Raw genomic sequence first — 27,450 nt, 5'->3', positions numbered from 1 at the left:
GTACCTTTTGTGCACCAGTTTAGGGAAGATCAGAACAATGCTTCTGGCATTGCAGTCAGAGCTAATGTTAACCTTCAGGGGCCTGGAACACATGGTCCTGAGCAAGGTCATTTCAGGGCATGAGCAGGTGGAGGGCCAAAAACGTAGTCAGAGTTGTCAGCAGTCCTACACCACATTCTTTACATTGGATTAATACCCTTCAGAGTATTAAACAATGGCTGTGCACTGGACACTTGGGGGGCTCAGTGGTTGAGTGTCTGCCTTTGGCTCAGGGCGTGATCCCAGGGTCCCAGGATCGAGTCCCACATCGGGCTTCCTCCATGGAGCCCGCTTCTCCCTCTGCCTGTATCTCTGCCTCTCTCTCTCTCTCTCTCTCTCTCTCTGTGTATCTCATGAATAAATAAATAAAATCTTTTTTTAAAAATGGCTATGCAATTGGAATAGAGGAGCAAATGTCCCATTTTCCAAACTACATCCATACATTGAAATTTTATCATCCCCAAGCCTCCAAATAACCACTGAACATGTCTAAAATTTACAGTCACTGTGATCTTTCTTAAAATTGACATTGAGAGGCCAGCCTGGGTGGCTCAGCAGTTTAGCGGCACCTTGAGTCCAGGGCGTGATCCTGGAGACCCGGGATCAAGTCCCACGTCGGGCTCCCTGCATGGAGGCTGCTTCTCCCTCTGCCTGTGTCTCTGCCTCTCTCTCTATCTCTGTGTCTCATAAATGAATAAAATCTTAAAAAAAAAAAAAGATTGACATTGTGAGAATAATTTAACACATTTGTAATTGCAAAGTCACAGTGTCTTGCTATAGACATTTTGAAGAAAAGAGGAAAGAAACCAGTCTTCTCTAGCTCCTCAGTAATATGGCTATTATAATTTTGCTATATTCTTGTTCACTTTTTCAACTGTGAACAAGCGTTGTACATTTCATTTAACACTAACACTGTTATATGCATTTTCCTATGCTGTTATTTGGCTTTGTTTTTAGTGATTGCATAATATAATTACACTGTTTACCAAACCATTCCTCCAGCGTTGACATTTAAACTGCTTCCAGTTTTTCATTGTCTGGAAACCAGTGAACATCTTTAAGCATATGATTTTATGATAAATCATCAGATATGGCATTTTGGGGTCAAAAGGCTCTGACGTTTTTATGGCTCTCAGCACATATACTGCCCAAGCATTTCCTAAGAGGATTATATTAATTTACAGTGTCATCAGCTATGTAAAAATAATTCACCATCTACACACCTGAATTCATTGTTATAAATATGATTTTGGCATAATTTCCCTGCCATGGATAAGAAAATCACTAATTAACACATTCTTTCTTCTGCATAAGTATATTCATTTACCTAAAATACATAATGGAATTTTGATATATTTTTAAGTGACACCATGACCTCTTTTCCATAGCCTTTTTCCTGACAGTTTTTTTATTTTCAGTTTCTACAATTACAAAAACTGCTGATTCATTAATTTTTAATACTGAGATATCATTCTGACTTTATTTATTTATTTTTTCATTCTGACTTTAGGTCATCATTATTTGAGATAGAATGTATCATAAATGTTGCACAGTTAATGTTTATAGAAAGGACAATAATTTTGCAAACTTGTACTTATTAACTTAAAAATATTTCTTCTACTGGAAAGACAGTGTCCCTCTGATGGTAAAACTCTCAACTGAAAGAACTGTACTATCATTGCCAATTTCATTATGTAGTTTAACCTAAAAATGCTTAAATATAACACAGATAAATAAAATTTCATAGAAATCCAACAACTCCTTTTGTTCTAGATATTCTATTTCCTTTTATCCCTGTCTCATTTGTTGAAACTACTAGCATGATCTATGAATTTGTTAAAAGGTACAATTACCTCCAGACAATCACTCTTTAAAAACATGTCTCTGGGATGCCTGGGTAGCTCAGTCAGTTAAGCAATTGACTCTTGATTTTGGTTGAGGTCATGATCTCAGGGTCATATGATCAAGCCCCATGTTGGGCTCCATGCTCACCAGAGAGTCTGCTCGAGATTCTCTCTCTCTCCCTCTCCCTCTCTCACTCTCTCTCAAAATAAATAAATAAGTTTAAAAAAAAGAAAGAAAACATATATCTCCCAAAGATCCTATGTCAGAACATAATTAGTAATTTTGGGAAAATAGTGTAGATAGACTATGTTATTTATAAACATAATTCTCTTTCTTGCCTGCTTTTTTTCTTTTGCCAATTAAAAATACTTTCACAACAGCAAGTTTTATCTATCCAGAGCTTTACAGTTTTCAGAACATTTTCACATGTATTATTTCCATTTCATCTTTACCACAACTCTATCAAGTATGTATGTGGATAGACTTTATCACTCCCATGGTTTGTATATGGGAAAACAAAGTTTCAGAACCATGAAGGTTCAGGTATCATTTGCCCAAAGATAAACATCTCATATACCTTACCACGGGAAATTATGGGGCTTCCTCCAGGGGTGCCTACATTTGCTGATAATTTCAGGAGTAACATACCACTTTGATATTAAAAGAAATTCTATATAGACTTCACATTTTATGGGGAAAAAATGCATCAATGTGATTTTTTAAGGAAAACCATGAGAGTTTGACTAACTTTAGAAAGTGATAGACCACTCTGGAGATACCACCACCATTTCTTTACCTTAGAGCTGTGCAGGGGAAAACTCTTGAGAAATCCAGCTGAGACCATAGACATGAAACAGAGGTGAACTGTCCCACTGATATCTGCCCAAATTCCTGAACTGTTGAACTAAAAGCAAGTAAAATGGATATTGTTTTGTACTATAAACATTAGGATAATTTGTTACATGGCAAAAGATAACTGGTATAATCCCCTTTGTATATTTACAGTCATGATACTTGTGTCTCTTTTTTTTTTTTTTGGATCAATCTTATAAGCATTTTATCTATTTTAGTTTTTATAAAGAATTAAGTTTTAATGGTGTTGATTTTTTTTAAGAGTCTTGATTTTCTTATTATATCTTTGCTTTCTATTTTATTGCTTTCTTTTCTTCGTTCATTATTTCTATTTTCTTCTTAACTTTGTTTTTTTAGTGATCTCTACACCCAATGTAGGCCTTGAACTCACAACCCTGAGATCAAGAGTTGCATGCTCTTCAGACTGAGCTAGCTAGGTGCCCCTTTTTCTTTCTATTTTCTTTGGCTTTATTGTTTTCTTTCTAATATCTTAAGAGGAACACATAATAATTTTTGAGATTATTTTCTTTTCTAACTTAAGTATTTAAGGCTCAAAATTTCCCTCAAATAATCCATTTTGCTTTCTCCCATAAGTTTTTATTGCATTTTTTAAATTGCATTTTTTGAATTACCATTTAGTTTTAGGCATTTCAAAATTTCCCTCATAAGTTCTTCTTTCTTTATTTTATTTTTTTATAATAAATTTATTTTTTATTGGTGTTCAATTTACCAACATACAGAATAACACCCAGTGCTCATCCCGTCAAGTGCCCCCCTCAGTGCCCGTCACCCATTCACCCCCACCCCCCGCCCTCCTCCCCTTCCACCACCCCTAGTTCGTTTCCCAGAGTTAGGAGTCTTTATGTTCTGTCTCCCTTTCTGATATTTCCCACACATTTCTTCCTCATAAGTTCTTCTTAAACCAACAGTTTTTAACAGGAATTTCTTTTGTTTTAAATATTTTATTTATTTATTTATAGAGACACAGAGAGAAACAGAGGCAGAGACACAGGCGGAGGGAGAAGCAGGCCCTATGCAGGAAGCCCGATGTGGGACTTGATCCCAGGACTCCAGGATCACACCCTGGGCTGAAGGCAGGCGCTAAACCGCTGAGCCACCCAGGGACCCCTCTTAACAGGGGTTTCTTAATTTATCTTAATTTATCTTATTTCTTTTTTATTAATTTTTTTTTTAAACTTTTTTTTTTATTTATTTATGATAGTCACACAGGGAGAGAGAGAGAGAGGCAGAGACATAGGCAGAGGGAGAAGCAGGCTCCGTGCACCGGGAGCCTGACGTGGGATTCGATCCTGGGTCTCCAGGATCACGCCCTGGGCCAAAGGCAGGCGCCAAACCGCTGCGCCACCCAGGGATCCCTATCTTATTTCTTAATTTATCTTTTTTCTTAATTTATCTTTTTTCCTCTTAATGTCTAACTTTATTGGATATCTATTCATTGAAGTTTGTTCAAGTTTTTTTCATGGTCTACTATGTGATCATTTGTAGCTATTCCATGTGTGGTTGAGAAAGATGTATTCTCTCATTGTTCTTCATTTGGTTAAGTTTGTGAATTGTTTTGATCAGGACTTCTATATATCCTTGTTAATATTTTGTCTGTTTGGCCTATCATTAATGAGAGAGGTGTGTTGAATCACTCAATCATAAGGTGGATTTATCAGTTTTTTTTCTGTAGTTCTATAAATTTTTGCTTCATCCATTGTGAGTCTATTTTATCAGGTGCATACCTGTTTTAAATTACTCCATCTAGGGCAGCCCTGGTGGCCCAGTGGTTTAGTGCCGCCTTCAGCCTGGGGTGTGATCCTGGAGACCCAGGATTGAGATCCATGTAGAGTTCCCTGCACAGAGCCTGCTTCTCCCTTTGCTTCTGCCTGTGTCTGTGCCTCTCTGTGTGTCTCTCATGCATCAATAAATAAAAATCTTTTTTAAAAAAAATTACTCCATCTTGGTAAATAGAACCTTCATCATGGCACTGTGACCCTTTCCATCCCTAACAATGTATCAGCTTTATTTTTGGTTAGAATTTGTCTGACATAATATATACCATTCCTTTATTTTTAACTCTCTATCTGTGTGCTTTGGGCACATGTCTTATGAATGGTACATATCTGGACCTTTAAAATCCAATATATCTTCTGCCTAGTGAGTTTATTCCATTTATCCTTATTGTATTTATTGATGTATTTATAAATTTTTCTATCATCTTAATCTGTAATTTCAATTTATCTCGTATTTTATTTCCTACTTTAAAAAAAGTACTATAGGGCAGCCTGGGTGTTTCAGCAATTTAGTGCTGCCTTCGGCTCAGGGCGTGATCCTGGAGACCCAGAATCGAGTCCCACATCGGGCTCCCTGCATGGAGCCTGCTTCTCCCTTTGCCTGTGTCTCTGCCTCTCTCTCTCTCTCTCTCTCTCTCATGAATAAATAAATAAAAATAAAAATACTATAAAAGCCCTTTATTAGATGAGAATTTTATAGAGATTAGATGAGAACCTAGAAACTTTCATGCTAGGTTATTGTAAATATATGTTCTCTTTCTTTTGGTTTTAGCAGTTTTTAAACAGGAACAAATACTACTAATGTATTTGTTCATTTTCAAAAATCTATTTTTATATTTCTTTCTGTATCTCCTGGAGATCTTAGTTACTGCTATATAGGAGCAGGCACAGTTTGTCCCAAGAGAATGGTAGCAAAGAAATGAAAACCAAACTTCTAAAATTTCCTGTTTTAATCTCCACTGCCTCCTGCCTCAAGCTATATCCATTTTCCCATAAACACCAGTTCCGAACAGCCACATTGCCCCTTTTTCCTTGGTATTTGGTGTTCACTAGATAACTTGGCATTCTCCTCCCCACCCCCCTGACTCCCCAGTAGCTCCTTTGAAGTTGATCTTAGAAGAGGGAGCCAACAATTTTACATTGTCAGCATTTTGGTAGGAAACAGAATTGGAACTAATTTTTCTATTTAATCTTCCCAATATTCCTAAGAGGTAAATAAGGAAATGGAGAGACAGAGAAATTGCCCAATGTGAAACTGCAATAAAAAAAAAAAAAGATTTATTTACTTGAGAAACAGAGAGAATGTGTGCCTGCATGTGTGAACAAGTTGTGGGGGTGGGGGGGAGGGACATAGGGAGGAGAGAGAGTCTTAAGTAGACTCTGTGCTGAGCCTAGAGCTTGACACAGGGCTTGATCTCAAATCCCCAATATCACAACCTAAGCTGAAACCAAGTCAGATGCTTAACCAACTGCACCACCCAGGTGCCCCTAAAGCTGAAATTAAAAACCCTATCTGTTTGACTCCAAAGCCCATGTGCTTTTCCATTCTCAAATCAACATTGAAACAAGCTGTATTTTCAGCCAGGAAGATGAAAATACCTAGGTTTGAGTTCTGGCCTTGCTACTTAATTAGCTGTGGAATCTAATGCAAATCATTAATCTTCAAAGTCCTTTCCATTCACTAAAAATTTATTTCTTACATCCTCTACCTGTGTTTCAGTAATTCTCAGTGAAGATTTAATTCATTCCAGTATGATTTCTGCTACCACTGTTCAACTGAAATTATTCTCACCAAAGTTGCCAATTTCATCCTTGTTGCTAAATGGATTGAACATGCAATGTTGTGTCCTTCCCATATGCTATGCTTTGTTTTATATTTCTTAATGCATTAAAATACTATAGTTTTGGGCAGCCCTGGTGGCTTAGCGGTTTGGCGCCGTCTTTGGCTGGGGCCTGATCCTGGGGACCTGGGATCAGGTCCCATGTCGGGTTCCTTGCGTGGAGCCTGCTTCTCCTTCTGCCTGTGTCTCTGCCTCTCTCTCCTTCTGTGTCTCTCACGAATAAAGAAATAAAATCTTTAAAAAAAAATACTATAGTTTTAGTTAACTCAGAAAATCACCTGAAAGTTTGCAGAGAGAACTTTTCTCACAAACGGCCATACTTACAGATTTCATTTATATGTGGTGTTGGACCAGTGAGACAAGTGAGAAAAGATTGGAGAAATCACACACAAATTAATTTGAGACGGATCACATAAGATCCTAAACATAAGAGCTAATGTTGAATTAGCTTACATTTCTTGAAGAAAACATGGGAGAATAACTTCCTGACCCTGTGGTAGGCAAGAATTTCTTAAAGAAACAAAACACTAAAGATAGAAGAAAAAATTGATAAATTAGACTCCATCAAACTTATAACTTTCTACTCACCAATGATGCTATAAATGAAAGGAAAAGGCAACCACCAGAGCCAAGTTTTCTTAAAAAAAAAAAAAAAGATTTTTATTTACTTATTTGAGAAAGAAAAGAGAAAGAGCACAAGCAAAGGTAGGGACAGAGGGAGAAGCAGACTCCCCGACTGAGCAGGGAACCCAACACAGGGCTTGATCTGATTTCAGGACCCTGAGATCATGACCTAAGCTGAAGGCAGACAACCGACTGAGCCACCCAGGTGCCCCAGAGCCCAGTTTTCTGTTCTTGGTATGAGAGGTTACACATAAGCAAAGAGAGGAAGATAGGATGATCTCTGTGATAGTGAATTACAATTGGAGACATCAGCATGAACTCATGATTAATTTAATATAGGTATAGGTGGTTACGTATAGAAATATTTATAGATATGTATATGTATAACTTAGTACAGAAACAGATATATTTCTTCACTCTGTCAGCTGAAAGACTCTCCAGTAGCAAGGAACACACCTCGTATCCAGATCTTGGTTTCTAGCACCATTCTCCAAAAAAAAAGGAACCAGGGCTCCTTGGAGAAATGGCTGGTCCTAATAGTGGGGCAGTGAAAAAACAAGGTAAGCCCAGAGCATTTTGTAGTGACAGAAAGTAAGGAAGTACTAAAATAAATAAACAAAAACAAGCAAAAAAATAAATAAAAGATCCCTCAATCATGAAGGTATGTTAAAGTGACAGAGAAACAAACTGAAAAAGCTACCAATGGCCAAAGTTGAAACAATGTGACCAACAAAATAAAATAGTATTAGAGTATGACCCAAAGTATAAAATAAATACCCATGGGGTGCCTGGGTGGCAGAGTCAGTTAAGCATTTGACTCTTGGTTTCAGCTAAGGTCATGATCTCAGGGTCGTGAGATCCAGCCCTATGTTGGGCTCTGTGCTGGGCCTGGAGCCTGCTTTAAGATTCTCTCTCCCTCTCCCTTTGCCCCTCCCACTCGTGCTCTCTCTCTCTCAAATTAATAAGTATATATCTAAAGTAAATATCCATGAGTCCTCATATAAATGAAAAATAAATGATAGAGAAGAGACAAATCTCCCATGCACACGATTCCAAATAACTTATGTTCATAGTGTTTGTCTTTAAGAAGATAGAACACAACTTCCCACTTTTTTTAAACATTGATTTTATTTATTTTTTTATTTTTTTATTTTTTTAATATTTTTTATTTTTTTAAAGAATTTATTTATTAATGAGAGACACAGAGAGAGGCAGAGAGAGAAGCAGGCTCCACGCAGGAAGCCCAATGCGGGACTCGATCCCGGGTCTCCAGGATCACGCCCTGGGCTAAAGGCAGGCACTAAACCACTGAGCCACCCAGGCACCCAAACTTCCCACTTCTTAATTGTAGGCTGTCCATAATTATTTCCTTCCAAAGGGAATAGTCTGGAAAGGGGGAAAATTAGTAATTTTATAGCAGAGAATCCTGACAAACACTACCTCAACCAAATAGTCAAACTTAACATTAACAGTGAAAAGTCATGTTGGTATTATGTACCCTTGATGTGATATAATAGAATGACTCTTCACCTCTATGGTCTTCCTCCCCAAAACCCATAACCCCAGTATAATTATGGGGAAAATATCAGACAAATTCCAATTGAGGGACATTCTACAAAATATATCTGAGGAGTACTCCTCAAAATTGTCAAATTTACAAAAACAAGGAAAGATCTGAGAAACTGTACCGGGGCCATGTAATGGATGTGGGGCTTATGGGAACTCAACTATTTTCATAATTTTTCTGTTAATCTTAAATCACCCTAAAAGTTTATGATTTTTAAAAAGTCAACCAGCCTGGAAAAATATATTCAAAATACATATATATGACAAAGTACCTGTATCCAGAAGAGATAGAACTAATACAAATGAATTCTTTTTTTTTTACAAATGAATTCTTAAAAGACAACCAAATTTAAAAAGATAGCCTCCAATTTTAAAAACAGCAAAAGACTTGAGACATTTCACAAGATGTAAAAATAGTTGATAAGTACATGAAAAGATGCTCATCATCACTAGACATTGGGGAACTACAAATTTAAAATTCAGTACCATTTCACACCCACTAGAGGTGTTTCAAGATTTCTTTTCCTTTAGTGCTCATGGTTCTTTGTTACTTCCAAGAATGAAGCGATAGACCAAATGAAGAATGGTGGGTTGCAAAGCAAAGTTTACTGAATGATAATACAAAGCTCCCCAAGAGGGAGTTAGCCTGAGAGGGTTGCCGCTGGGAGTTTCTAAGTCTAGAGGTTTTTATGAGAATGTTGGTGGGCTGTTTTAATCCGATTAACTCTCCATGCACCTGTCACCCAATCAGGTTTCTGTCCATGTGCTCATCTACCTATTAGGTAATTGTTCACGTGGGAAAGGGTGGAGGGCTCCTTCCAGGGAGATGTAAAATCTTTTTAAGGGTAGTTTCCTCTTGGAGGGGGTGCTTTGTTCCTGCTTGCCTTTTTTCCACTATCCTCCATTAGAGGGGTTCAAATTACAGCGATGACTCCAAATGTTAGCAAGCATGTGGAACAACTGGGACTTTTTATACATTACTAGTGGGAGTGTAAAATGGTCCAACCATTTTGGAAAACTGCTTGTCAATTTCTTATAAAATTAAGCTTACTGGGGTGCCTGGGGGCTGTCATTAAGCAACTGCCTTCAGCTAAGGTCATGATCCAGAGTCCTGGGATCCAGCCCTGCAACCGCCTCCTTGCTGACTGGGGAGCCTGCCTCTCCCCCTCCACCGCTTGTGCTGTTTCTGTCTCTCTCAAAACAAATAAAATCTTAAAAAAAAAAAAAATTAAGCTTACCTACAACGACCCAAAAATTCCATACCTATATTTCCCCCAAGAGAAATAAAACATGCCCACATAAAGACTTGTACAAGAATGTTTATAGCAACTTTTTAAATAATAACTAAAAACTGGAACAATCTAAATGTCCATCAGGTGGTGAATGGATAAGCAAAGTACAGTTGATCCTTGAACTACCAGGGGGTTAGGGGTACCAACTCCCTAACAGCAGAAAATACAACTTTTGACTCTCAAATCTTTACTAATTGCCTATTGTTGATAGGAAGCCTTACCAATAACAAGAACAGCTGATTAACATATTTCGGTAGATATTGCATATTGCATTCTTACAAGAAAGTAAGCTTGAGAAAATGTTATTACAAAAATCATAAAGAGATAATACATTTAACTGTACTGTATTAAAAAAAAAAACCTACATATTATCAGACCCACACAGTTCAAACCCAGTTGTTAAAGGCTGTTATTTACAAGGGAATTCTTCTTGATAATAAAAACAACTAACCGTTGATTCACACAATAGGGATGAATCGTGAAAATAGGAGAGAAAGAAGGCCGATGTGAAAAGAATACCTACCATCTTTGTTTTCATGATGATAGAAATCAGAGTGGCTGTCTAAGCCGTGGAAGATTGGAAAGGGGCCTGAGGGAACTCTTGGGTCCTGGTTACACATCTGTTTACATTTAGCAAAACTCATCACATCCATACTAAAAAACAAAAAAAAAAAAAAAAAAAAGTTTTTCACTATATTTAAATTTTACTTCAACTAAAAAAAAAAAAAAAAAAAAAAAAAACGGAGGGGAAACAAAAACTGGGGGGAGCTGGAGTGCCTCAGTCGTTAAGCACCCAGTTCTTGATCTCACTGAGTTAAAGCCCCAAGGTGGGCAACCCCCTGGGCGTGGAGGCTACTTCAAAACAAAACTAAACAAAAACTGGCACCCTTGAAAAGTTGACACTAAACAATGTAAGAAATTTGATGTGTTTAGTCCTTCCTTTGAAACACTGAGGCAAACAGTCCAATAAACTCTCTGATTTTTGTGAGTAAACAGAGACATCAATAAGCTCTGCAAACTCCCAGCTCCCTCTCCTCCAAATCCAGGGTCCTGAGAGCAGCGGTAACGCATCAGGCACGGCGCGGACTCCTACGCAGTTACGCAGGCCCATCACGCACGCCCACTCCGAGGAACAGCCATTGCTCCGCCCCTCGTCAATTGCAGACCCGCCCATTCATTCCACTCACACCCGTCCTGGGAACCGTCCGCTCACCTTTCAATCAATTCAAATATCGCAAGGAACAAACCAATCGCAAGCCTCCTCTACGGGAAGAGGCGGGCATTTCCCCGGAAATGCTGGTTAAAGCCCCTCCAATCAGAGACTTTGTGCGGGATGTTTGAATTTTGCGGCGCTCTGGCTTGTAGGTGTGCCTGCTCCTGCGGCGGCAGCGGGCCTTCAGACCCAGAGGGTTTCTTTATTTTTAGTTCCGTTGAGGTTTGACTCCAAAAGCTGCCTCAGGTAGGTGGGTCCTGGGGAGCTGGCCCGCTTCTTTGTAGAAGGTCTGGAAGGGTCGGAGGAGGGGGCGGTGGGCTGGACGCAGCTCCGGGGAGTCTCCTCTAGGACCGGGCTACCTGTCCTTCCCGTGGTTGGTGACGCAGCCCTCCACAGGAGCAAATGTTTGTGGCCGCGACCTGTGTAGTGGTCAGCATTTCGCCACCGGGGCGTAATTAATCTTTGGGGCGGGACAGTATTTAGTAGGTACTGCGAAGTATTGTTGCTCCCGACATTAAATTCCAGCAGCTCTTCTCAGATCCCGTGACAACTGAAAAAAACACCCCAGTTGAGAACTCGGCAAGCAAGACTAAGGCATTTCTATAGATTTTCAAGCTGGGAGAAAGTCCAGTAAGCCAAAGAACAGTTTAGATGCATGCGAAAAGCCATGCTGCCTGGCTTGGGATGCCAGTTTCGCCACCTTTTAGCTGTGCTAACGGGAGCAGTTAACTTACCGCATCTGTATAGGGGTGGTAATACTATCTTTTAGGGTTTAGGTGATTATTAAATATTCCTTTATTGTTAGTTCTCTTTCTCCCTCTCCTTTTCTCTGCTGTATGTCATGTGTATGCTGTATTTTAAAAGAACTAATACGTTTTATTTTTCTTTAATATTTAGCAAATTAATAGATGGAGGGGCACCTGGGTGGCTCAGTGGCTCCGGTTGTGATCTCGGGGTTCTGGGATAGAGACCCGCATCCGGCTCCGTAAGGGGAGCCCGTTTCTCCCTCTGCCTATATCTGCGTCTCTCTGTGTGTCTCTCATAAATAAATAAAATCGTAAAAAACAACAACAACAACAAAAACAAACCTGGGCGGGAGGTGACAAATCAAGTAGTAGGGTAGTAGTAGTACTACAAATCAAGTAGTAGTACTACAAATCAAGTAGTATTTGTCAACTTGACAAATCAAGTTTTTTCTTGATGAAAAGCACAGTCCTTGGGTGTCTGCTGGCTCAATCCATAGAATTTGGGACCCTTAATTTCCTGGTGGCTAAGTGGAGGCACAGGTGTAGATTTTACTTAAAAACAAAACAAAACACAGTCCTTTGTCACTTCCCCTGGCCTCTTGAAGGAGAATCTTATAGACATCCAGAGCATATGGATTCTCATTTTTTAGACTGTTGATTGCTTTAAGTCATCTAATATTTTAATTCATTGCATTTCTTGTGCAGATTTTCCTTTTATCTGGAGTTGTCTAGCAGACTTTCTTAGTTATTCCTGTTGAAGAGTGTAGTGTATTTATAATTTTTTAAGCTTCCTAATGCCTCTTGTTTATATTCTGGACCATAGTTTCCTGGGCTTCACTTCATCTGTCAAGCAGGTTCCTATTTAGAACTCCAAAATGTGGGATCCCTGGGTGGCGCAGCGGTTTGGCGCCTGCCTTTGGCCCAGGGCAGGATCCTGGAGACCGGGGATCGAATCCCACATCGGGCTCCCGGTGCATGGAGCCTGCTTCTCCCTCTGCCTGTGTCTCTGCCTCTCTCCCTCTCTCTTGGTGACTATCATAAATAAATAAAAATTAAAAAAAAAAAAAACTCCAAAATGTGTTTTATCTTTTGATAATCTCCTTCTCTCTCTTCAGTGTCACATACTTATTCCTTTTTAAATTTTATTTTAATGTTTTTGTTTTCAAAGTCTCTAGGTTAGGACAGGAGTTGAATTGAAATCTTATTTATTTTTTTGAAATCTTAATTTTTTAAATAATAAAAATCCATGGAAGTTGGTCTCTCTTTTCTCTGACAGGATGTCTTCACATTTTGTCAGTCGGCACAGAAAGGACTTAAGTGTCAACATGATTAGAACTAAAATTGCTCATAGGAAATCTCTATCTCAAAAAGAAAGCAGATATAAGGAATATGAACGAAATAGACACTTTGGTTTGAAAGATGTCAACATTCCAACCTTGGAAAGTAAAATTCTTCTTGAATTAGATGAGACATCTCAAAATCTTGTTCCAGAAAAGGCCAAAGTCAAGCCAAGTAAGTAAAGATCTATTGTGACTTTAAATGCTTTGAAGAGTGAATAAAATTTGGTTTAGTACCTGAGGTTAAAAAAACCCTGAACAGAAGCATGGAGTTTTGAAACATCATTCCAGGTAATTTGGTATTTTCTACACAACTAAATACTGTTTGTTTAAGGTAAAGGCTGTGCAAGTTCCTGGCTAAGCTAAAGCCATTCATCTATGGAGTATTATAACACTGTATTACCTATATTGCCTAATAGGAATCCTAAAGTTCTTACTCTTGGAGCTTAGTAAGGTAACTCTTGACAAGAGAAATTGATAGGGGACATTAAAAATAGAACTCATTGAAAAATCCATGAAATAAGGATGTCTTATCAATGGGAATATTTCTCAGAAGAGCAAAGAATTTGCCCAAAAGAATTTGGAGTCATTAGGAAGGAAAAAAACAATTAAAGGACAAAGGAATGATCTCAGGAAAAGATAAAAATAATGAAAGTAGAGTGTCTTAGAAGGCAAGGGATGCTACAGACCAAGAGGAAGAGAACTGGGAAATGGCTTTCACATTTTGTCAGGAGTCATTGAACTCCTTTTTAGTTGCATTTATACAGCAGGCACTAGGAGCTGGATTGCAGTGAAATAAAGCAAGGATAGATGCTGAGTAAATGACAGATAGTCTTTTTAGAAGTTTTCTAGAGAATGAAATGGGATGCTAAGTTGTTTAACTGTTCACTGCTTCATTTTTATGATTTCCAGGACCACTGTAATATGTGGCACTTAGAAGACACTCTACATATTCAAGTTTAATAGATTCTGTAAAAGAGTGTTGGGCTAAAAGATTTCTTCTGGATTTATCATGTTTGATTCTAAAGGAAAGTGAGAGAAAAGAATTGGATACAAGTGTTGCAGGGTTTTGTTTTTGTTTTTGAGATGAAGTGATCCATCCATGTTTGAGGGTCAGAGGAAATGGACTGGTAGTCAAAAAGGGAGAAAGTAAAAAACAACATCTCTTAGTTGTTGGGAGGAAATGAAAACGGGGTCATAGACTGGTAGAGGATGGCTTCCCAGACATTTTTTTGTCTGGGAAGCAGTGATGTTCTGACTTCAAGTCCTCTCCTGCCTCTACTCTTGCCCATTCAAATGCTCCATTCCTTGACCAAAATCTCAAATCAAAGTCTAACCTCATCAGTACTATTAAATATCTGATTTATTTTCCATTTGCAAAGGACTAGGGGTGGGAGTGAGCCTGGCATGTTCCAGAGAAAGCAAGTAGGCAAGCATGGCTAGAGAAGAATGAATAAGGGGTATCTCCCATCCCTGTGGAGCCCTGAAGGTACATGATACTCTCAGGTATTCTGGCTTTTACTGAGTGAAATGAGAAGCCAATAAGGGATTAGTGGGTATTTATGTAAATCTGATTTTTGTTTTTAGAAGCATTACTTTGGCTGCTGTGTTAAGAATAGATTGCAGGGTGGCAAGCATGGCCTCAGGAAAACCAAATAGGAGACTATTGCAATAATTTAGTTGGTAGTTGATGGCTGATCAAAGTGGTAGCATTAAAGATAAGTGGTTACATTCTGGATATACTTAAATAATTGAACCAATAGGGTTTTCTAATGGATTGGATGTGGGGTTGATAAAGAAGAGTCAGGATGATTCCAAGGTTTTTGGCTTAAGCACCTGAAAGTAGGGAGTGGCCATTTACTAAAAAAAGACCCAGGGAGGAACAGTTTGGGGGGCATGATAAGATTAAGAGTTCAGTTTGGGACATGTTCGATTTGAGAAACCTATAAGACATGTAAGTAGAGATGATGATAAGGTAGTTGGATATAAAAGATGAGTTCAGGCTAGAAGTCTGAGCTGAGAGATAAATTTAGGAATTGTCAGCTAATAGATGGTGTTGGAAGATATTAGACTAGATGTGATTATCCAGAGTTTTGGTGTGGAACAAGGAGAGAAGAGGGGTAAGCACTCCAAGATTTAGAGGGTGAAGACCTGAGGAGAAACTAGCAAAGAACTAAGGAGCAGTACAAACTAAACCAGGAGGACAACAAGAAGATTGTGGTATTCTGGAAACCAAGTGAAGCAAGCATATCAAGGAGGAGAGACTAACTGTATCAATGCTGCTTGTTAAGTCAAGCAATAGTAGAAGTGAGAATTTGAACTTTACCACTGTGAAGGTCATTAATCTTGATGGGTAGTTTTGATGGAGTGAAAGCCAAATTGGAAATGGGTTCAGAGAATGGCAGCACCACTCAGGAGATAGTCTTGCCCCAAAAGTTGAACTTGAGTCTAATCAAAACCTTAGATATACTTTCCAGTTTATAGAAAACATGAAGGCTAGAAGAATGAGTTAAAAAACAACAAAACAAAAAAAACAAACAAGAAAGCAGACAAATACAGTGCAGAGCATTCTGTAGGACAACTAACTAGCTTTTTTTTTTTTTTTTTTTTTTTTTAATAGGACCATGGCACGAGAAGTAGGGTGCCAATTGTGTCACCAATGAATATAAGTGTGACAATGTTGATGTTTCTGGAAGGGCCTGGTTGGTCAGAGGTCTCTCTTTGGCTGGTTGTGTTTGGTCATGAGCAAATCTCTCTGTTTGCTCCAGTGTGGTGTGTAAATGTTATTTTTTATGTGTGTCATGACACAAGAAAGATTGAAATACTGGCATGGATGTGATCACCGGAGGATAAAAAGCCTAAGAAATGAGAAGCCAGAGCATTAGAGGGGTCATCAAGATTTGTACAATGATAGTGTTGGAGACAGTGACAGTGAGCTAGGAGCTAAAGCCTTAAAAGAACAAGAGGAAACCTGGAGGGCCTATAGATGACAAACTGGGGTACTGGATAATGTGACCCAATGACATGAAATGTAAAGGTGGGATCTTTTAGTGAAAGGAGGAAATCACTGGGAAGCAGCAATGAGGACATCTCCCCCTTTTGGATCCAGTGATAGCGCCAGTGTGGGAGAAAAAAACCAATCATGTGAGAGGACAGCTGGGGAAACTGTCTTCAGGGAGAGCCAGGTTTCAGTTAGATCAAGAGATGAAGGGAACATTTAGAGAAAAAAACAGAGGTTTTGTCGGTTAACCATTGCAGCATCTGTGCTTTTGCTTGTTCTGTTCTCTGGCTTATTTTTTAAAAAAAAAACAACTTTATTGAGGTGTAATTTACATGGCATAAAAAAATCTACCCATTTTAAGTGAATGCATACTTTTTTAGTAAATTTACTTAGTTGGGGCATCATCTTCCTAAATTATTTTTGACCCTTACCCAGTGGGCCAACATAGATTCATTCTTTGGAACCTTTTTCACGTATTCTCTTTTCTGAGAAGCCTTTCCTGATCTTCCCAGACAGAGGTTTATTCTGATTCTCTATTGTGTGCATTCTCCAATTTGTTTCATGCTAAACCAGACTGAAAGTGTTCTTTTCTCCAGGATGCTGTGAGCCCTTCAAGGGCAGAAATTCTCATACTTATTCATACTGCCTAAGCATGTCTTGCACATAGACCCTTATATTTCCCAAACCAGGTAAAACAAAGTATGTAGATGGAAACCTAAGTCGAACTAAAGAAACTGATAAGTAGCCCAAATATGGATGGGGATATTCGTTAACCTAAAACTTGGTGACTTAACACAATAAACATTTATTATTTCGCACAACTGTTGTGGGTCAGAAGTTTGGGTTCAGCTTAAGTGGGTGGTTCTGGAGTTTGCAGCCAGGATGTCTTCCAGGGACACATCTGCAGGCTTGAGTGAGACTGATGATCTGCTTCCAAGATGACTCACTGACATGACTGGCAAGCTGATGCTGGCTTTTGGCAGGAGGCCTTAGAATTTATCATGTAAACACCTCCATAGGGCCACTAGAGTCCCCTTGAGATTCTACAAGGCCACTGGCTTCCTCCAGAGCAAGTGATCCAAGAGGGACAAGGCAAACTCTTTCGTGTCTTTAATGACCAAGTCTCGGGAGTCACACTCCATCATTTCACAGTACTTTGTTGCTTATCCAGGTCAGCCCTATTCAGGGTAGGAAGAGATGACACACAGATATCATTACCAGGAGGTGAGAAGCCTTGGGGTCAGCTTGGAGGTTGGCTATCCTACAAGTTCATTAATTCAAAAGTAAGATAATACATGCCTAGTGTGTTGCAAGCAGTTAATAAATATTTGAAAAGACAAAGGCAAAAGAAATAAAAACTTTAAAAGAATAGGGGTTGAAATAGCTTGTGACTGGAGTGCTAAGGAATTAAAAGCATTTCTCAATAGCAGTTGAAGTTAGACTTTTGCCTAACTTTTTTCTGAAATGTTTTATACACTGTGGGTTTTTTCTGCCTAGGGTCAAAGAAAACCATTCTAGGTGATCAACGAAAGCAAATGCTCCAAAAATACAAAGAAGAAAAGCAACTTCAGAAATTGAAAGAGCAGAGAGAGAAAGCTAAGCGAGGAGTATTTAAAGTGGGTCTTTATAGACCTGATATGCCTTGTTTTCTGTTATCAAACCAGAGCACTGTGAAAGCTGAGCCAAAAAAGGTAATTTTACTATCCTAATTTGGTATCAAGGGGTAGTTCGTTTTAACTGGAATTTTCTTTAAGAGGTTAAATAACTAGAATGACCATTTCCCTGTAATCTCTATATTCATTTAACTACTTGGTAGGAGATGGGAATGAAATAATAGCAGCTCAGAAGATGAAAATCAGATCTCTTGATGTACTTTATAGGTTTTTGAGATAGGAAAAACAGTGGGCAGAAGTCAGGTTCCTGGTTGTCTGAGGAGGACTGGTCTGAGTGCCCAGAGCACTGAAACAGGATGAAAGGAGGAACGATCGAAAAATATTTTGGTCACTGAGTCAAAGAGAATGAAGTTTGAACGGGGGCAGTGGGATTTGTAAATTAGGTAGTCACTGGTGATTATTTTAAAGATATGTATAAAAGATCTTAGACTGTATACTCATTCCTGATTTAAATATGAATTGAGTAATACAAAGGCCTATTGAATACTGCATATTTTAGAGTAGGGAGAGATTATTTATGTTTGGAGGAATATCAAAGAAGACCTTTTGGAAGGGGTTAGATTTTCGAGATATACAGGTTACCAATCATTGGTCTAAACTATAGACAACTATTTAAAAATGTTAAAAACATATGTGGGTGATGGGCACTGGTTCTTACATGTTGGCAAATTGAATTTAAATAAAAAAAATACGTAGTGAGAAACAAATGAACAAAGGAAAAAAAGCGAGACAAACCGAGAAACAGACTATTATCTCTAGAGAACAAACTGATGGTTACCCAAGGGGAGGTCGGTAGGGGTAGGTGAAATAGGTGATGGGGATTAAGGAATACACTTGTGATGAGTACTGAGTGATGTATGTAATTGTTGAATCACTGTATTATACACCTGAAACTAATATAACACTATATGTTAACTATGCTGGAATTAAGAATAATATAAATATTATATGTATGTATAGGGGGAACAAGAGACCCATCATGGTGTTAAATAATAAAATTCACTAATTGTTTTTTTTATTTTATTTAGATAGCCATTGTTGAATTCTGCTCATCCTGCAGTCTAGAGAAAAGACTAATTTCTTTAGGATTAGATTTTCATGGAGATTTGGAGAAGAAAATGCCTTCTCCTTTAGGGGAGAAATCTGATTGTGCTTCTAAGAAATTTTACAGAATTGATAAATATCTTATCATTTTTTAATCAGTCTCATGCTAGATTTTTTCCACATTTTGTGATCAGGTCTCCATTTTCTTATTGACAGTGGAGAAATGCATAATCATGAGACTTGAAGGCAAACTGTCAAAGCTTGGAAAGTAAGCTATAGAGTATTTTTTCATTAAACTGAAAACAGAAGATCCTAATCTATACCCCCCCCCCTTTTTTTTTGAAATGAGATCTCTTACCAAGAGACCCTTTTTTAATTTATTCAGAGGCAGAGAGAGAGGCAGGCAGAGACACAGGCAGAGGGAGAAGCAGACTCCATGCAGGAAGCCCGATGTGGGACTTGATCCCGGGTCTCCAGGATCACACCCCAGGCTGCAGGCGGCGCTAAACCACTGCGCCACCGGGGCTGCCCTCTATACCTCCTTTTGAATATGTCCAGCTGTCATATTAATGATGATTCAAATACCTGGAAAATATGGTTTGAAATTTCTTCCTTCACCTCACTGAGAAATGTTTTGAAGCTACTAATGTAAATGTAATTTAAGTTAAGCCAGAACCAGAAAACAAGAATTCAAGTTGGCAAGTATCTTTTTGCCATAAATGATTAAGGATAAAATATAACTTTAAAATGAGAACTTTGGGCAGCCCGGGTGGTTCAGCGGTTTAGCACCGCCTTCAGTCCAGGGCTAGATCCTGGGGACCCGGGAACAAGTCCCACATTGGGCTCCCTGCATGGAGCCTGCTTCTTCCTCTGCCTGTGTCTCTGTGTCTCTGCCTCTCTCTCTCTCTCTCTCTGTCTCTCATGAATAAATAAATAAAATCTTTTAAAAAGGGGGGAGGGATTTATTTCAGCAAAAGACATGAAATTAAACTTTTGTCAATTCATTTTTTGTAACTTTATTTTCTTTGACTGTTTTAAGGCTGTTTCATCTTTTGTACGGATTACAAGGTCAAAGGCCAAAGACCAAATGGAGCATACTAAGGTATAGTTAATAGTAGATAATTGTTACTGAGATGACAAACTGTACTTTTTTCCTAGGGTAAATTCATTTTTAATCTAATACCAGCTTTAAGCATAGTGATTAATTTGCTAGAGTTAATAGTACCAGAATCAGTATTATTGGTATGCTGACATAAAACCATCTTGGCTAGATACTAAGGAAATATTCACCTAAAATATCTTTGCCCAACATCCCTTATGAGATGTATGCCAAACTTTGTGTCATACTCTTGTTTACTGGGCTTCTGCTATGCTTTCTGTGTCATCACAAAATGTAGATAAGGATATAAAGCACATAGGTGGGTGTTGTAAATTTATGGGTCTTCAAAATACCCCATATGATTAAAATTATTAGGAAGATTACTAAAATAAAGTGATGTGAGCTAGGAGGAAAATAGTATCCCTCTTCATCAGGTGAGGGAGCTGAATTTCATGTATTCAATAAAGTTTGTGTCCCTACCATGTTTCTCTCTAGGGTATAGTAGTGAACAAAATAAAATTCCTTGTTTTCATTGAGTTTATATATGAAATAGGCAATAAAAAATTAAATATATGTTAGATGGTCGTAAGTATTATAGGGGAGGGGAAAAAAGAGTGAAGGGAGAAGGGGAGTAGTGGAGTAGGTGTTAGGTGGAATTTTGATTGGGGTTGTCAAGCAGGGCCTTGCTGAGATGGTGGCATCTTGAGTAAAGTGAGTGAACTACTAAAAAGAGCTTTCTATCCAGGAAAAGAGGTCTCTAGACATAATTCAAAGGTCTGGAAGTAAAAACATGCTTGGTATGTGTAAGGATTCTCAAATTATAGTCACCTATTTTTTAAGAGCTTAGGTTTTCAGCATTTTCTAAAGTCTAGGGTTCTAAAGCAGCTTAAGGCAGTTTATATAATGGAAAACTTCTTTCTTCATCTCATTTTATTTGGGGAAGTAGATTTTTTGCCAGGTCATTTACAATAGTCAGATTTCAGATGAGGGGTCAATTTATAGATAAAAAATGTAGAATTTGAGTGCTTGCATATATATTAAAATTGGAATGATACAGAGAAGATTAGCATGGCCCCTACACAAGGATACCATGCAGAGTCATGAAGTATTCCACATCCTCCTTGCCCTCTATCCCTGCCTCAGCTTTGTGTTGTGTTTGTGGTTCTATTGCCCCTCTTTTATCCGTTGCTATTTTTGTGATGTCTCCCCACCTCCCATCTCCACCTTTTCTAAGTGGCTCCTGGGGGAAGGGATCTGCTCCTTCCTTCTCTCCCTCTCACTCTACCACAGCTTGGAAGAAAGTAGGGGTGGCAGAAATATGGTAGTGGGAGTCTTTGTACCTTGAATGAATAAAATGACTTGAAAACTGCTCCCCTGAGTGGCGATTTGATGCAGTATGCAATTAAATCACATACCACCTAATCTTTTATATAGATTAATAATGGAAGTGATGTTCGAGCAATCCAACCTGGTCAAAGACAAACTTCTGAAAGAAAAGTGTTGGACAAAGAGGAAAAAGGTAGGAATTTAGCCATTATTATAAAGTATATTCATTATAAGCTCTGGTGTTGCCACAACAGTAATTTAATAATTACAAAAAGCATTTGATTTGATTCTTTCTCCCACAGTTGTACAGCCTGTAATGACCACATCAGTGAGACTAACTCGATCGGCCACTCAAGCAGCAAAGCAGATTGCCAGAACAGTCTCCTCTACTACAGCAAGAAAGCCAATCATAAGAGCTACTAATGGTAAGAATTATTTCTTGACCAGTGACTGATCTAGAATGTTTTGGTCTTTGAGGTTTTTTGTGTTCAATATTAAAAATCATCACGTATGACTCTGAGCAAGAAACAAGGAAATGGGAGATTCCAGTTCCTAGGGGTAGATTCCATGCCTCAACATCCAGTTAGCACACAGTGGATGCTCAAAGGTGGAAGTACCTGAATTGGTGTGAGGAGCACTTCAAAGAGAAAAATTGATCACCCAAATAAATTACAGCCCATCCAGCCATCCAGTTGGTGGAATACAGTGTAAACATTTCAGGATAATGTTGTAAAAGCACATGATGTATTGAGCAAAGAATAACAGATCAAATTCTGAACAGTATGATCACAATCCTAAAATATGTATGTGAATATGTGAACATAGAATAAAACTGGAGGGGTGCCTGGGTGGCTCAGTGGTTGAGTGTCTGCCTTTAGCTCAGGTAGTGATCCCAGGGTCCTGGGATCGAGTTCCACCTCAGGCTCCCCACAGGGAGCTTGCTTCTCCCTCTGCCTATGTCTCTGCCTCTGTGTGTCTCATGAATAAATACATAAAATCTTTTAAAAAAAAATGAATAAACTGGAAAAACATACTCTAAAGTGTCAATAGTAATTATAACTGAGTAATGTGATCTTGGATTATTTTTAAAGATTTGGTCATTTTTGTGCTCTACTTTATTTTCCTAATTTTCTGTATCTGATAACCAGAGGCAAAAAGTAAAATACCTTAACATCGTGCTTTTGTTTTGAAAACAGATGGCTTATACTTGGCAGGAAATTTCATGTTTTTATAATATGACTTTTAATCAAAAAATGCTTTAAGATATACATTCCTATTTTTGCCTTTTTTCCTTTTCCAAATTACCTCATACCTGTAAAGCAGCATTTTCTATCTAGTCAAAATGATCATCTTATTTCACTTTTTAGATCATGAAATGGAAAGACAGAGACCAAATCAAAGAAGACCTACCAAAAAGACAGAAACAAAACCTGATAAGGTAGAGTATAAACATCTATTTCTGGACACTTTGAAAATCTCACTGCTACTTTCATAAAGTTGAAATTAAGCGTAATACAGAACTACTTCAAGAGGGGTTAAGCTACATATGTGTTAAAACCCCTTGAGCCATAAAGAAGCATCAAGAGGATTTATTGTTGTTGTTGTCTTTCAGGTATTATATCCTCAGAGCTTTATAGCTAGAGAAAGCATAATTTGGTTAATGAGAGATAGAGAAATACAATAACACAGCCAACAGGAGTCTTCACATGGGAATTTACTTAAGAGATAAGATGGAGTAGGGCAAAATGTATTGACTTTGGATTCATTTAGGCATGAATTATCTGCTTCCAATTAGCCAGATAACCTTGGGCAAGTTGTAAGTTTGTTTTCCCATCTCTAACATGCAATACTTAAAGCAGTTTTAAGAATGAAATAACCTAGGGGAGCCTGGGTGGTGCAGTCAGCTAAGCATTTGACTCTTGGTTTCAGCTCAGGTCATGCTCTCAGCGTCCTGGGATTGAGCCCCCACATCAGGCTTCACCTTCAGCATGGAGTCTGCTTGAGATTCTCTCTCACCCTCTGCCCCTCGTGCTCATGCTGTCTCTCTCTCAAATAAATAAATAAAATCTTTTTTAAAAAAAAGTATGAAATAACCTAACATTTCTAATGGCATTTAGCATAGGGCCTAGTAGAGTCTTTAAAAAAAAGTCACCAATTTGAGGGTCCAATTCCTTGGCTTATGATTCACATTATAATTCCTTAACGTTTTTCCAAAGTGTAAGAAACCTGGCTAGTTTTTACTAAAAATCAAACCTATCTCCTCCAAGGAAGGCAGTATAGGATAAATCGTCATAAGCAAGCAGCTGGCTCTCATAGTTCTTCCCTTAAGATTGATTTCCTCCTTGAGGATTAATGCTAGGTTTTTACTTTCCCTGCTATGTTGGCCTCAGGGACAGTGTCACCCTTAAATTCTTGTCCAGGTTGAAATACTCTGGTTTCTGTTTATATCTCATTGAAAATCCAAACAGAGACTTCTAAAAATTACGTGTAGGGATCCCTGGGTGGCGCAGCGGTTTGGCGCCTGCCTTTGGCCCAGGGCGCGATCCTGGAGACCTGGGATCGAATCCCACATCGGGCTCCCGGTGCATGGAGCCTGCTTCTCCCTCTGCCTGTGTCTCTGCCTCTCTCTCTCTCTGTAACTATCATAAATAAATAAAAATAAAAAAAAATTAAAAATTACGTGTAAATGAGTATGTGAGGGCAGCCCCGGTGGTTCAGCGGTTTAGCGCCCCCTTCAGTCCAGGGCTTGATCCTGAGACCCGGGATCAAGTCCCACGTGGGGCTCACTGCATGGAGCCTGCTTGTCCCTCTGTTTGTGTCTCTGCCTCTCTCTCTCTGTCTCTCTCATGAATAAATAAATAGAATCTTAAATAAATGAATGAATGAATGTGTGAAATGGCTGTGGGGGGCCAACAGGTACCAACTTCCAATTACAAAATAAATAAGTCCTGGGGCTGTAATATATCATGTAGTGACTATAATTAGCAATACTGTATTGCATATTTGAGAGTTGCTAAAAGAGTAAATCTTAAAAGTTCTCATCACAAGAAAAAAATTCTATTTATATGGTGATGGTTGTTAACTAGACTTATTGTGATCATTTCACAATATATACAAATACTGAATCATGTTATACACTTAAAACTAATGTTATATGTTAATTATATCGCAAGTGAAAAAAAACCAAGTAATTAAATTAACTTGAGAAAATATGCTTCACTTTTCACTAACATTGAAAAATAATTTTGTTCATATCGTGGTTATTTATAATAATCCAAGATTATGGGCAGCCCCGGTGGATCAGCGGTGTAGCGCTGCCTTTGGCTTGGGGTGTGATCCTGGAGACCCGGGATCGAGTCCCGCGTTGGGCTCCCTGCATGCATGGAGCCTGCTTCTCCCTCTGCCTGTATCTCTGCCTTTCTCTTTCTCTTTGTCTGTCATGAATAAATAAATAAAATCTTTAAAAAAAAAGAAATGTTTTAATAATCCAAGATTATTTACAAAAAGGATTTTGGACATGACAGTAGTGGTATCTAATAAACATTGGATTTCTGATTCTGAAACTATTGTAATTATCAGCATAATCTAAGTAAAAAGAGATCTGTATTAGGTGAGTAAATTTTTCCACCTTAGTTTTTTCTGCTTTTTTTTTTTTTTTAACATTTTATTTATTTATTCATGAGAGACACAGAGAGAGAGAGGGAGAGGCAGAGACACAGGCAGAGGGAGAAGCAGGGTCCACGCAGAGAACCTGACGTGGGACTCCATCCTGGGACTCCAGGATCACGCCCTAGGCCGAAGGCAGATGCTAAACCACTGAGATGCTAAACTAAGGTGAGGTGTCCCTCCACCTTAGTTTTCATGTATTTTAATTTGTTGTAACACCTAAAACATGTTACTTATTCCTGTGAGGATTGGTTCTCTCTCCTTCTGGATCATAGCAATGATTTAGTGTAGCTGGTCTTCTAGTTCCTTGTATACATTTCATTGTATTTGATTTTGTCTCTTTACGTACATGGGACATATATATCAACTTCCACATTTTCAGGCCTGTAAAATTGGTCGAATATATCCCCAGAAAAGGAATTCTCACTCTATTCTGTTTACTCATGACTAGGTCGTTTCTTTTAAAGTCGATAGTGAAGATAATACTTTGGATTTACAAATCGGTGCAACAAATGGAATGGATCCAGATGGAGTCTTACCAAAAATGGAGAATTTACCTAAGAATACTGCAAAAACAAAAGGGAAGAATTCCTTTGCACCTCAAGATTTTGTGTTTCAGCCACTGGATGGTCTGAAGACCTATCAAGTAAAACCTATGACTCCCAGAAGTGCCAATGCTTTCTTGACACCCAGTTATACGTGGACCCCTTTAAAAACAGAAGTGTAAGAATATAATGTTAATAATGAATTCCTTGCTAAGATGAGTAACAAATATCTTTCTTAGATTTGGCCTGTGTATTTAAAGTTCTTATTTATTTAATTTAACTACAAATCATGAAAATTTGGTTTTTAAAAAAAAATTCAGAAGGCTGCAATAATCCATCTGACAGTTTTAATAGTTCCTGTGCGTTATTAACATTATTTTCATAGTACAATTTGTGTTATATTGCTTTTAGTAAGTGACTTTATTGTAACACTTAGAAATAAATTTTTAGAAAGAAATTGCTATAATACTGTAGCTCAGATATGGGTGTTTGTGGTTTTTTTGCTGAGTATTTAGAAAAATTACTTCTAAAGGCAAAAATGATTAACTTGCAAAGTAGAGGGAGGAGTGTATGGGTAGGGATCATATGGAATCTTTAAAAGACAAGATTCTTTTGCAGACTGGCTGTGGCAAATTTACTAGAAACTGTTCAGCAACAGCAAGACTATTAAGTGTTTATTCCATTAAGAGATCGTCAAAATCTTTAGATCACATGAACGATTAGTAAAGATGGACATCCCCACTGCATAGGTGCTTACATTTTTCTGCTCCAGCATAGATATGTTGTTTTTAAAATGGACATATTTCTAGGGCACTGACTGGCTCAGTCAGAAGAGCATGCATCTCTTGATCTTGGGGTCATGAGTTCGAGCCCCACATTGGGTATAGAGATTAAACTTAAAAATAATAAAATTTCTGTTTTATCCCAGATTTTTAAAAAGCAATGTAATTTTGAAATCCTTCAGTTATATGTATAGGGTTCATACTTCATGAAGTATCTTTTTTGCTATTGTTTTTAGTGATAAGACTCAAGAAGTGACAAAAGAAATTTTGACCCAAGAATGTAAAACTTACTCTGCAAAGATGATACATCAAGATTCAGATAAACTAAAATGTCCTTTGGGTTCTTTAACAGTTTGGAATAAAGGTATGGTATTTTAATTAAATTTTTACTTGCCTTCTGGATTGTGATTTATCAGGGTTCTGTTCACAGCCCCACAGGGTCAGAAGAGATGGGAAACCTGGGGAAAGATATCTGGACAGAGTTGGAATGAGGAATGCAGACTGAAAAAAGGCAGGAAATAAATGTAAATTGGAAGAGATTAAATTATTGAAACACTTTAGAGGAGATGTGGTGAATGAAATCATTGAAGCAGAAATAAAATGTTAAATTCAACAATGAAAGAATGGAAGGATTTTTAAAATTTGTCTTTTGTAGGGGATGTCATTTTAAAAATTGCTGCTTTGAAAGTTATATGTGGTGTTTTCTTTGTAGAACATGTCTTAAATAAAGATGAGACTACTACTAAAAATTCAAATGGCCTTACAATAAAAGAAGTCCCATCACTTGAAATAATTGAAGATCAGATATCTCAGCCCCACCATGATGTGCTGTATTTCAGGTTTGTCCATTTGTTCCTAGTGTAAGATTCTGTATTAATGTGTAGATATTTAAAACCAAAGTTAAACTATTTTAACCTTAATATAATAGATGAATTAGACTCTGGGTGATTTTTTAAAAATTTAATTATTTTTCAGTAGCTAGTACTTTCATTTATGTGGTTTCTCATTTGAAAGATAGAAAAAGGTACAAGCAAGAAGCCCTTTCTCAATTGTCTCCCAGCCCCACAGTTCAAACCTTCCATGGAGGCAAGTGTTAATTCATGTTTTGTGAAAACTTTCAGAGAGATAGATAACATGTAGACAAACATATTTTTTTCTTTTTT

The 27,450-nt window shown here is 38.0% G+C and overlaps 1 protein-coding gene, 1 long non-coding RNA gene and 1 other non-coding gene across 3 annotated transcripts in view; 2 read left to right on the top strand and 1 right to left on the bottom strand.

Moving 5' to 3' along the window:
- Nucleotides 1-683: 683 nt before the first annotated feature.
- On the bottom strand, nt 684-11,055 carry LOC111097041. The gene is made up of 5 exons (XR_005363305.1): nt 10,949-11,055; nt 10,379-10,509; nt 6,962-7,010; nt 2,681-2,788; nt 684-740 (listed from the first exon to the last, which is right to left on the bottom strand). It is a non-coding gene; the product is annotated as an uncharacterized LOC111097041 (long non-coding RNA).
- DLGAP5 (DLG associated protein 5) overlaps nt 10,985-27,450 on the top strand; it is a 39,614-nt gene continuing 23,148 nt past the window's right edge. Inside the window, exons 1-10 of the mRNA XM_038544781.1 lie at nt 10,985-11,314; nt 13,091-13,326; nt 17,650-17,843; nt 19,909-19,971; nt 21,403-21,487; nt 21,597-21,719; nt 22,662-22,732; nt 25,412-25,683; nt 26,524-26,651; nt 27,000-27,126. Coding sequence (XP_038400709.1) covers nt 13,092-13,326; nt 17,650-17,843; nt 19,909-19,971; nt 21,403-21,487; nt 21,597-21,719; nt 22,662-22,732; nt 25,412-25,683; nt 26,524-26,651; nt 27,000-27,126 — 1,298 coding nt within the window. The 5' untranslated portion in view covers nt 10,985-11,314; nt 13,091. The remainder of the gene's footprint in view (nt 11,315-13,090; nt 13,327-17,649; nt 17,844-19,908; nt 19,972-21,402; nt 21,488-21,596; nt 21,720-22,661; nt 22,733-25,411; nt 25,684-26,523; nt 26,652-26,999; nt 27,127-27,450) is intronic.
- Nucleotides 20,978-21,088, top strand: LOC119873041. The gene has a single exon (XR_005363846.1). It is a non-coding gene; the product is annotated as a U6 spliceosomal RNA (small nuclear RNA).

This window comes from Canis lupus, chromosome 8 (genome assembly GCF_011100685.1).
Source record: "Canis lupus familiaris isolate Mischka breed German Shepherd chromosome 8, alternate assembly UU_Cfam_GSD_1.0, whole genome shotgun sequence".
In the NCBI taxonomy this organism is placed as follows: domain Eukaryota; kingdom Metazoa; phylum Chordata; class Mammalia; order Carnivora; family Canidae; genus Canis; species Canis lupus.
The sequence above is the reverse complement of the archived record's forward strand: the minus strand, read 5'-3'. Positions and strand labels throughout refer to the sequence as shown.